Here is a 12,269-nt window from a genome sequence, read left to right on the forward strand (position 1 = left end):
GCAAATCCAGATGCATGGATTAAGTGCCTATGTACATATGGGATGTATGGCGTGTGGAGGGTTTTGCTTTTAAGGGCGTCGCCAGGTGTTAAGGGTTGACGGTATTGGCTTGAGCTTGTCCGGGTGAGAGGTCAGATGATGGAGATGATGTCAGCTGCTCAGATGTCTGGATATGTGTATGCGTCTCCAAGGATAAGCGGCCACTCGAGGTTGTATTGAAGTGTGTGTGGAGCATGAAGGCAATAATAGAAAGGGAGCCATGAGCCTTTGCATTGGTGTGAAAGTAATATAGTGGCCATTTTTCAAAATAAAGAAAGAATAAAAAGGAGGATGAACGTCGCCAGCTGGTAATGTTGGCGTGGAGCGTTGAGGGGCTGCCAACGCATGCTTCTGGAAGCTGGTCGGCGCAACTGGATTGCGTGTGGGAGCCGCCGCCGAAAGGTTGGGGGTGTGCAGCCAAGAGTGTGTGTAGTGGGGAGGTTCTGGGAGGGACGTAGCCGCAGCCATCTGCAGAGGAAGGCCTGACGAAGGACGTCGACTGTGAAGGGGAAGCCGCCTGACAGAGAGCAGCTTGGACATCAGGACAGAGCCGAGGGGTGCAAGAACGAAGGAGGCCACTGGGCACGTAAAAATTGCCTGTGGTGAGGGTGCAGCAGAAGTGAAGAGCCGGTGCGGTGCAAAAAGGGAAGATAGCCGCTGGGCACTGTTCACCGTGTGAAGAGCTGGAGGTTCTGGGGCGTGTGCAGCTGACGGGTTGGAAGGCTAGCGACTGTGGGTCAGGAGCGCAGCCGAGATACTAGCGTGACTGCCAGCGCAACACTTAGGTGGTGGTGTCACGGGGATGCATGCGAATAAGTTGAGCTTTTGGGGCTACTGGTAGAGATGTGAACTTGCAAGCAACAGGAAGGAGAAGGGTCACCTTTGGAGCTGGGCGACGAGGAGAGAAGGAAGCCGACTGTGTGAGGTTGGCAATAGGTGGGCAACAACGACAGGCTCAGACTGTTTTGGACCGCCTATGGAGGATAAAGATGGAGAGCTGCAGCATGTCTTGAGGTCATAATAAACTGTTGTTTTTCTTTGGGTTTTGGGATTTGTGAAGACATGGCATATGTCATGCCTATGTTGGCTATGATGTATGTGTGTTGCCTAAGTGTGGTATGTCATGACAGCAGGCTGTGATGATTTTAGTTTTGGTTATAGATATGTGAACAAGGTGCCTTGATGGTTTTTGGTGAAGCCTATTTGTAATTGGTATTTGATTTATGATGGTCTTGAGCTTTTGCTGGTGATGCCCCTTGAAGTTCAACCACTTACTCTCACAGCCAGAAGCCTCGCGCTTTCCCAGCGACACCGCCCACGTCACGACAACGTATGAACCATAAACATCAAGCTTATTTTGCAAAAAAATGAGAGAGAGGGTTTCTCACCTTCTAGTTATTATGTTGTGAGGAGAATTTTGGTGATGCCTACAAGAGGGATCAGAGCCCGACGTGAAACCGCTGGGGTGAGAGTACGTAGAGATGGCTAGCAAAATGGAGCATTTATATGCAGAGATGAAAGAGCTTGAAGAGCGGTTCAGGAAGATTGAAGAAGAAAAGCGAAATCAGGAAGCGGTGGAAATTGCGGTGCAATTGGTATATGACAGGGTCAATATATTTGATGGTTACGATCCAGAAAGCTATCTAAGGTGTTACGAGACAGAGATGAAGAATCAAGGGGTTCCAGAAAACATGATGATTGCATCTTTTGCATACCTTATAAGTCCTGATTTAAAAGATGAAGTGCTGGAACTAGCAGAGTATCACTCCAAACGATGGAGTGATTTTGCAGATGCACTTATTTATGCGAGTTCCAGGTATAATGTGAGCTGTGATAGTGTTCCAGCAACAATCAGAGCCAATTTAGAAGCGGTTGTCGATGCATGTCTTATGGAGGATAATCAATTGCTATTCAAGGCTGATACAGAAATTGTGGAGGCTGTTTATGCTAAATTGGGATTGCAAAAAGCCATTAGTGAGCAACAAGGGCTTCACAGTGCAAAAAGGGATGCTTTGCTACAGCCTCATAAAGATGCAATGGGTGAACTCTGCAAGTATAATCTGTCTTCCTTGTTTGAGGGTGCAGACATACAGGGTCCTATGATCATACCAAATGATGTGTGTATGCCTATGCTTGAGGAGACACTTGATTCAGAGAGCTTCAGGACAGGTGCTCAAGACCCAGCACACGAGGAAGAGGACATTGCTAATAGTTTCCTCTTGGGCTGTGAAGCATGTAAGCTGTGTAAACTTGAGAATTCTCATGATGAAAGTGCTCATTTGAAGGGTATTCCTCAGGTGTCGTATCATATGTGTGAAGAACAGCAGGAACCAATGCTTCTTGCTGAAAGCATGATTGCAGAGTTTGAAGATCTAAGACAAGAAGAAGATGCTATCATTACTGCATTCTTATCTGGTTATGATGCTTATAAGCAGGATGATGTACATGAATATGCAGACGGGCCACAAGTATGTGTGATTGATTTAGAGGGGGTGAGTGATATGGGTGATTCCAACAGTGATGTTGCTTCTGAAGCTAGTTGCCAAGGTTCTTTGGATTTGGGTTATTCTGGAATGCTAACTGGGTGTTCCAACAATAAACAGGGTGATGCTATGTCATCAGTGTCAGGGTTACTTTGCAACCACATTTGTGAGCAACAATCTCGAGCTTGGAAGCCTGTTTATGATGATGATTTGGAGAGGGAAATTGAATCTGTCTTTTTGGATCATACAGGGTTCAATGACATACAGATTCAAGGGTACTCGGGTGAGGGACCCATAATTCTAAGCCCATCTGCAGACAGGTATCAAGAAATACTGGGAGATAACATGCAGGATATGTAAAGTGTGGTCAAAGAGCCTCATGAGGCTGCATATGAGCAACCAAATGGATATAGCTATGGGGGTATGAATGTTCATGATAATCAACATGTGGGATTGCAAGATGATAATGGCTTCAATGCGATTGATCCTGGATTGGATGCTATCTTAGATGATGCATTGGATGATTTCATGGTATATAATAGATCCCCATCAGCTTTGGGCTCTTCTATGCTTGATGCTAGTCAACTGTCGGTTGCAAGTGAGGATGTGCAGGTGTTATGTGAGCCAAATGATTGTGATGAGATTGATTCAGAGCTGGAGGCTATTCTCGATGATGCCTTGTTGGACTTTGTATGTGTTGATGCTTTTCCGTCTTTGGATGAGAAGAATGAATGTTTATCAGTGGGTGAGCTGGATCCGGGCACAGTAGATTTGGATGGGATGTTACCAAGTGTGTGTTCCATGCTGTTAATGCAGTTGTTATTTGGTGTGGCCATACAATATGTGGTGCAAAGGCTTCAAACATGGCCTGAAGAAAATTTTGAAGGAAATTATTTTGAAGAGCATCCCACTTTGAATGACGAGGGTAATTATGCATATGCAGGGAATCTAAGTGAGGATAGGGCTTCATATGAGCAAAGGATATGGCACATATGCCAAAGGCGATTGGTATTTGATCAAGGTGGGAAAGCAGAACCATTCAGATGTGATTGCTAAGATACAGGACCTGTGTGGCATATACCAGAGGATGTGCAGGTTTAGAGGGGGTGGATGTCGTGCCACAGCACGTCTATGGTGTGAAACCATGCATGTGAGGCTATTAAATGCAAATCCAGACGCATGGATTAAGTGCCTGTGTACATATGGGATGTATGGCGTGTGGAGGGTTTTGCTTTTAAGGGCGTCGCCAGGTGTTAAGGGTTGACGGTATTGGCTTGAGCTTGTCCGGGTGAGAGGTCAGATGATGGAGATGATGTCAGCTGCTCAGATGTCTGGATATGTGTATGCGTCTCCAAGGATAAGCGGCCACTCGAGGTTGTATTGAAGTGTGTGTGGAGCATGAAGGCAATAATAGAAAGGGAGCCATGAGCCTTTGCATTGGTGTGAAAGTAATATAGTGGCCATTTTTCAAAATAAAGAAAGAATAAAAAGGAGGATGAACGTCGCCAGCTGGTAATGTTGGCGTGGAGCGTTGAGGGGCTGCCAACGCATGCTTCTGGAAGCTGGTCGGCGCAACTGGATTGTGTGTGGGAGCCGCCGCCGAAGGGTTGGGGGTGTGCAGCCAAGAGTGTGTGTAGTGGGGAGGTTCTGGGAGGGACGTAGCCGCAGCCATCTGCAGAGGAAGGCCTGACGAAGGACGTCGACTGTGAAGGGGAAGCCGCCTGACAGAGAGCAGCTTGGACATCAGGACAGAGCCGAGGGGTGCAAGAACGAAGGAGGCCGCTGGGCACGTAAAAATCGCCTGTGGTGAGGGTGCAGCAGAAGTGAAGAGCCGGTGGGGTGCAAAAAGGGAAGATAGCCGCTGGGCACTGTTCACCGTGTGAAGAGCTGGAGGTTCTAGGGCGTGTGCAGCTGACGGGTTGGAAGGCTAGCGACTGTGGGTCAGGAGCGCAGCCGAGATACTAGCGTGACTGCCAGCGCAACACTTAGGTGGTGGTGTCACGGGGATGCATGCGAATAAGTTGAGCTTTTGGGGCTACTGGTAGAGATGTGAACTTGCAAGCAACAGGAAGGAGAAGGGTCACCTTTGGAGCTGGGCGACGAGGAGAGAAGGAAGCCGACTGTGTGAGGTTGGCAATAGGTGGGCAACAACGACAGGCTCAGACTGTTTTGGACCGCCTATGGAGGATAAAGATGGAGAGCTGCAGCATGTCTTGAGGTCATAATAAACTGTTGTTTTTCTTTGGGTTTTGGGATTTGTGAAGACATGGCATATGTCATGCCTATGTTGGCTATGATGTATGTGTGTTGCCTAAGTGTGGTATGTCATGACAGCAGGCTGTGATGATTTTAGTTTTGGTTATAGATATGTGAACAAGGTGCCTTGATGGTTTTTGGTGAAGCCTATTTGTAATTGGTATTTGATTTATGATGGTCTTGAGCTTTTGCTGGTGATGCCCCTTGAAGTTCAACCACTTACTCTCACAGCCAGAAGCCTCGCGCTTTCCCAGCGACACCGCCCACGTCACGACAACGTATGAACCATAAACATCAAGCTTATTTTGCAAAAAAATGAGAGAGAGGGTTTCTCACCTTCTAGTTATTATGTTGTGAGGAGAATTTTGGTGATGCCTACAAGAGGGATCAGAGCCCGACGTGAAACCGCTGGGGTGAGAGTACGTAGAGATGTGAACTTGCAAGCAACAGGAAGGAGAAGGGTCACCTTTGGAGCTAGGCGACGAGGAGAGAAGGAAGCCGACTGTGTGAGGTTGGCAATAGGTGGGCAACAACGACAGGCTTAGACTGTTTTGGACCGCCTATGGAGGATAAAGATGGAGAGCTGCAGCATGTCTTGAGGTCATAATAAACTGTTGTTTTTCTTTGGGTTTTGGGATTTGTGAAGACATGGCATATGTCATGCCTATGTTGGCTATGATGTATGTGTGTTGCCTAAGTGTGGTATGTCATGACAGCAGGCTGTGATGATTTTAGTTTTGGTTATAGATATGTGAACAAGGTGCCTTGATGGTTTTTGGTGAAGCCTATTTGTAATTGGTATTTGATTTATGATGGTCTTGAGCTTTTGCTGGTGATGCCCCTTGAAGTTCAACCACTTACTCTCACAGCCAGAAGCCTCGCGCTTTCCCAGCGACACCGCCCACGTCACGACAACGTATGAACCATAAACATCAAGCTTATTTTGCAAAAAAATGAGAGAGAGGGTTTCTCACCTTCTAGTTATTATGTTGTGAGGAGAATTTTGGTGATGCCTACAAGAGGGATCAGAGCCCCAAAAAAACCCCTTGGTAGGTGTAAATATGAGAAAGAGTAGCTATAGGTATCGTTCAGATCCTTATGGTCTTATGTTTGATAGTAGAGATGATTGAGTTGCATGTAGAGAGTGACAAAAATTAGATGTGGTGGTTGGTGACGTTCATGATGATGATACATGGTTGTATGCATCTGACATCCACATGGAATCTGTTCACATGGTACCATAGGTTTTTTAAAGTGAAATACTAAGAGAGGGTGGCTGTAAATAATCATAATCTATCCACGATGTAGGAATGATGGGAAACAAGTGAATGGATGTAGAATGGTGTTAAGAATGACTCATGGTTGATCATGTGCATGGGGATGATGCATTGGTATATACATCCAATGTCTATACATAGGTTGTAGTCCACTTGGCATGGAGAGAGGGCACCACTAGTTGGGGAAAGGCCAAGAGAAGTGGTTGCTAAGTTAGGTAGTTTTGAGAGTTGCCAATTTGGAATGGATGGTGCAGAGAAGATCAAGGGACAGAGAGGAAAAACATTGAGTTTTTTAACACAGAACAGAGAGAGAGAGCTGAAGTTCTAGATGAATAGAGGGTGGGGAATAGGATGGTTAGAGAGGCTACATTAAAACTAAATTAAAGAGGAAACACCAATAATAGATGCTATGATTGAAATTACAAAGGTATTTGGAGAATTTGGGTATGTGGGATTCATAACCAGAGTAGAGATGGATATATAGGTTAAGGCATAGGTGAATTGGAGGGCCAGAGCATCTGGAGAGCACATACTCTGTTAGAACTTGTTTCTTCCCGACACCTTCTTTTGGTGATTGGAGCTGATGTAAGTTGTAGGATGGTTGCTACTTGTTGGGAGTTCATCACAGAGGGCTTCATCTTCTTCAATTCGATCAAGAAATGCATCCTTTAAAGCATAAAATTGCCATCAGTTTTTTGTCTTGTTGTTGTAAGACCCATTGAGAAAGGATTGCTGTAAGTTTTATATGAGTGTTGTGTGGGTGTCCAAAGTATTCGGTATCTGATGGTTCAACTATTGGACAATGGATTACTATTTATAAGTTTTGAGTCTTGATCTTGGGTATGTACTGGGCTAAAGGAATCAATCAGTGGTTGTATTGGTGTAACTTCATCAATTTAGAGGGTTTGTATTATTTTTTTAGAGATTAACCATGGATTGCTAGCATGAATCGGGTCCCTGAATTGTACAACTCATTTGAGGGAGATCATCAAAAGGAATTTTTGGTTCTTGACTAAGTGGACACAAGTTTGAGTTGGACATGATCAAAGGGGGGACATAGCAACATGTAGTGCTAGTATGTTTTGGATTCAGGCGTGTCATGTGAGGAGAAAGTGGATTTATTAGGATTTTCAAGAAGAGAGTCAACTAGGGACGAATTTGGTATCCAGATGACTATGAAGCAAGATAGATTTAGACCTAAATTGAGGTATTACACAGACTCAAAGTTTGTCCAACTGGGGAACAACTGGTCTACGGTGTTGTGAAGCTAGAGGGGAAAGTGAAATTACAGGTTTTTGGGAATCTAAGAAGAGGGATCATTTGGTTGAGGACAATTTTTGACTTGGGTTTAGGGAGGTTGATATAGAAGCAAAGGATGGTGAAGGTGTGAGCTATCATCATGGGGCTTTTTTTGAGGGTTAGAGTAGATGAAAGTCCATGGATCTAGAGAAGTAGTGGAGAACAAGGGACTGAATACATTTCTTCAAAGAGGTAAAAGTAGTTGGTTGGAGCTTTTTTTTATTCACAGAAACTTAGGAGGTATCATCTGAATTGATAGATGCTTTTTGGAGTAGGTGATCTGGGAGCCCCCATTTTTTCTAGCTCTCTATCTCTCTGTTATGTAGTATTTGGTGTTGTTATAGAGGCGATCACCCACAGACCTCACATGTTTTGATTCCCCCACTGCGGGTTGAAGAGCTTTTGTTGATCTGCAGGTTGGAACCCACTTGATGAGACCATGTCAGGTATTGGATATGAAGTGTTTAGAGGGAAAAGGACTGAGGATGTCAACCAATTTCTGCAGGTTAGAACCCACTTGATGAGACCATGTCAGGTATTGGATATGAAGTGTTTAGAGGGAAAAGGATTGAGGATGTCAACCAATTCCTCAATAGGATTGAGCTGGTAGCTTTAAGTAGTAACATAGATGAGGATGCATACAAGCTGAAGATGGTGAGTGTGATATTGGAAGGACTAGCTAAGGAATGGTATGAGGATGTTGTTTATAGATGCTGAAAAAGGGGATTGGGATAGGTTAAAAGAGGCATTGAGGAGGAAATATGGGAAGGTAGATAGTCCTAAAGATTGATGGAGGGAGCTAGGTAAGTTGGAGAGGATGAAGAGATGCCAGCCTTTTCGGGAAGGTTTGCGGATATTTGGAGAAGGATAATCAGAGCCTTGGGGGAGAACCGAGTACCACTAGACTTCTTGAAAAAGGATAGGTTTATTGGTGTATTGCATGGTAGTATTAAAGAAAAGGTGAAGTTGAAGGATTGCAACACATTTGCTGAAGATGTAAGGATAGAAACTAAGCAATGGAGAAAGAAGATGAGAAAGCTGGAGCTAAGAAGGAAGGAAAGAGAAGGTGGTATGTAAATCAATTGGAGTAGGTACAACATGGTCCTATAGTGGATCCTCCACCTCTTGACCTGCATTTGGAAAGGGAAGTTCTAGTGGAATCTCCAAGGTTAATGGAATCAAATAGGGCTCAACATGGATTACATCACGAGATCTAGAGACTTACTAAATAGATTGGCAATCTTAACCTTGTTATTCAAGGGATTCAGAATCAAGTGGGAAGGCCACAAGGATAGACATAGCCAAGAAATAGATTGGAACAAGTACAATGTTTCAATCATGGAGAGAGAGGACACATAGCACCTTAGTGTCTTCAACCTAGAATGAAGCCAGGTGGGATATACCCAGTGATTCAAAGATAGGAAGGGGATAGACCTTTGGACCATAAAATTGGGGAAATGGGAATCAGGTGCCAATATAGGATCAAGCTCATGCTCCCTTGGGAAATGTGAGCATTTTGGAGGCTATGTTGGAGGAGACAGATGGGGTTCATGTGATGGCCACCAATAAAATGACAAGGATGCAAAGGTCACAATTTGAAGTGGTAAATAGGGAAGAAAGAGCCAAGAAGAAATCAAAGAAAGGGAAATCTCCCACAGATTGAGGGGAAGGTAGAAAACTAGAAAGGCTAGGGCCAGGAGAAGGAAGATTGGGATGGGATATTTTCAGCTGGGAGAAGGCCAAATACCATATAGTCTGTTGTGGCAGATGTAAAGCACAAGAAGGCTGACATTACCTATGGACAACTGCTAGCATCAGAAGGGTGAAGGTTAGAGTGCATGAAGCAAGTGTGGTTCAGTTGAGTAAGGTGTCAGATGTATTTCCTGTGTGGTAGATGTCTCAATCCATGGTAGAAAGATAAGCAAATTTTACATTGATAGTGGAGCTCGAGTATGTGTGATTACTGAGAAAGCAGTTCATGCCCTAAAGTTGGATTGATAGGTTACATTGATAGTTCAGCTCGGGTATATGTGATTACTGAGAAAGTAGTTCTCTAATATGCATGCAAATAGGTGTTTTATACATAATATCTCTATGCATAGATGCCTCTTTATGCATAGATTCCTTTTTATGCATAGAGCCCTTTATGCATACTAGTAGCATGAAAAAACAAAACTCCTATAGCACCTGAGCATGCAATCAAGGATGTACAATTAATAGAAAGGGTTTATGGTGTAGAGGTTAGCTAAATATATAAGAAGGACAAGGTGTTGGACCAAAAAAAGAAGAAGACCTACAAACGTATGAACCATAAACATCAAGCTTATTCTGCAAAAAAATGAGAGAGAGGGTTTCTCACCTTATGTGAAAATATCTAGTAAAAATAATTTATTTTTAATATTAAGTGTGATAAAACATAAACCTACATATGGCCTACTTATTAGTAAAGAGAAGGAGAAATATTACGTTAAAGAGCACATACCTTCATATATTGCATGCTTACGGAGAGAAGAGAGAGGGAAATAGCATAACCTTTTGATTAGAGAAGGGAGATGAAGTTTATAAGGGAGATGAGGGGTTTTCCAACAAGGAGGGATATTAGAAGAGGTAGATGAGGGTTGAGGGAGATGAGGGGTTTTCCACCAAGGAGGGATATGAGAAGAGGCAAATGAGGGTTGAGGGAGATGAGGTGAGGGTTTTCCAAGGAGGTATATGAGAAGAGGGAGTCGATAGATGCATGAGGAGGAATGTGGAGGGAAAAACGAGCTAGCTGGCAAGAAAAACCCGTGACTGCTTGTGCGAATGGAGAGAAGATATAGTGTCAACAAGTCTTTCTTTGGAAAAGCCTTAAGGACCCACTTGCATGATGTGAGAAGGAAAAAAAGAGCAGGGTGTATTATTAGTCTATGGCAAAAAGTATTGGGTTAGCACATGGACTTCTTCTTTCTTAGGTGTATTATTAGTCTATGGCAAAAAGTATTGGGTTGGCACATCCTTCTTCTTTCTTTCTTTCTTTTTTGAAAACTAGTTGGCTTTTTAAAAAAAAATAAATTATTTTGTTGTTTTTGTTTTTGTTTGAAAACTCCATCAATGGCAAAAAGTATTGGGTTGGCACATGCTTTCTTTGAAAACTAGTGTGACTCGTGGGGCGCGGAGAGTGGGTCCCGGTTTAGAGAATCGGCGGACAATGGCTTTTTGCTTTTCAAAGTTGGAGCCGTGAATGACTACTAAGCTGCTGCTGCTGCTTCTTCTTCTTCTTCTTCTGTAACATTTTGTTGAATGCTGACTTAAGGAAAAGAAAATACTTAAATATTGTCCGGTCGTAGAATCTGGTCGACAGTCGAAAGGAAAATTGGTATCAATCGAACTCTTCCACCAATAATATATTGCTATATATAAAAGTATAATATAGCCCAATGCTCCCTCGCATTTCCATCTGTAACTTCTTCTCTTCTCTTGTGGTGGTGGAAGCAAGCAATATTCACCAACAAGCAAGCATCAAAGCAAAGCAAGCCAGTAATTAGCAAAATGGCCATCGAGGTGTGCAGCGACAAGGTGGAGTGCAAAGTGTCGGCCAAGAGGATGTGGCGGGCAGCCTTTGAGGACGCCCACAACTGCCTGCCCAAGGCTGTGCCGCACGTGATCGCGGGCGTGGAGTACGAGGGGAGCGGCTTCAAGGCGGGCTCCGTGAGAACCATCCACTTCCAGAAGAGTAAGCATATTTATAAACTCTTGTGCATTAGGCAGCTCCCCAACCCAATTTGATGTGAAATTTGGGTCATAATTTATTTATTTATTATTAGGCTACGCCGAGAAGATCTCCAAGGAGAAGCACCCGGAGCACGTGGTGCTGTACATCAAGGAGAAGCTGGAGGAGGTGGATCACGAGTCCCTCAAGCTAACGGCGGTGGTGGTGGAAGGCGGCTTCCTGGGCGTCCTCGTCAAGCACTACAAGTTCACCATGCACGTCAAGGAAGGGGCCCAGCCCGGCACCTGCGTGGTGCACTGGTCCTTTGAATACGAGGCTCTCTCCGAGAAGCATCAGCCCCACGTCCCTCTGGCTCTCAAGGAGGTGGTTCCCGTCGGCTTCAAGGATTTGGAGGCCTACCTGCTCGCCCACCCCGACTGCGCGCAGTGATTGCTCGCAGAGATTCCATCCACGTCTCCGTCGTTTTAATAATAAGTACATGCTCTCTTACTTATGTGATTAGTATCTACTCCTCCATGTGACATGTATACAAGTGTTTTTTTTACCAATGGAACACTAGTCTGCTTTATTATGTGGCATTTGGATGCCATAAGTACCTAGTGTTTTTTTACTTATCTACTCCTCCATGTGACATGTATACAAGTGTTTTTTTTAACCAATGGAACACTAGTCTGCTTTATTATGTGGCATTTGGATGCTATAAGTATCTACTCCATGTATGTGACATGTATACAACTGTTTTCCAATAAAACACTCTCATGAGCCTTGCACTAAGGGGGGGAAGAGAATAATGCAAGGGTAGATACAGGGCTTGCCTAAATGTCATAACCCCCCCTTTTTTAGGAAGCTAGGTCACCTCATTTGCATCACTTCACTCACTCTATACAGTTTTGTATTCTCGGTATGGTTCTTCTTTCTCAATCTAAAAAATCCAGCTTTGATATAGCAACCGCCTCTACAAATGTTTCAATTCCTCTATGGGATCCTTGTCAATCTAGGAAATACCGTTGCATTCCAGGAAATTCTAAGAAGCGCCAACGTACTTTTTTAAATCCCTATGTAGACAGTGCCATTCATACGATTCGTAAAATTATAATATTTGTTAGCATATAATCATTTTTATCTAGCATGAAATCATACCACTGTAATTTTGAAAGTTATTCATATATAGATGGAGCATTGAGAATGCAGATCGACCCCTCTTCT

At 43.9% G+C, this 12,269-nt stretch overlaps 1 protein-coding gene across 1 annotated transcript; it reads left to right on the forward strand.

The window, feature by feature from the left end:
• Positions 1 to 10,787: 10,787 nt before the first annotated feature.
• Positions 10,788 to 11,631, forward strand: LOC147613813 (pathogenesis-related protein 1-like). Its single transcript, XM_086781232.1, has 2 exons — positions 10,788 to 11,066; positions 11,158 to 11,631. The coding sequence occupies exons 1-2, from the start codon at positions 10,883 to 10,885 to the stop codon at positions 11,490 to 11,492; spliced, it is 519 nt and encodes a 172-aa protein (XP_086637358.1). The 5' UTR covers positions 10,788 to 10,882; the 3' UTR covers positions 11,493 to 11,631.
• Positions 11,632 to 12,269: the final 638 nt, after the last annotated feature.

Source organism: Cibotium barometz, chromosome 43 (assembly GCF_041138505.1).
Source record: "Cibotium barometz isolate CiBa-2024 chromosome 43, ASM4113850v1, whole genome shotgun sequence".
NCBI classification, from domain to species: domain Eukaryota; kingdom Viridiplantae; phylum Streptophyta; class Polypodiopsida; order Cyatheales; family Cibotiaceae; genus Cibotium; species Cibotium barometz.

Coding starts and splice junctions, on each gene's coding strand:
- LOC147613813 (XM_086781232.1), top strand. CDS start 10,883: ATGGCCATCGAGGTGTGCAGCGACAAGGTGGAGTGCAAAGTGTCGGCC. Junction 11,067..11,157: donor AACCATCCACTTCCAGAAGA/GTAAGCATATTT, acceptor ATTTATTATTAG/GCTACGCCGAGAAGATCTCC.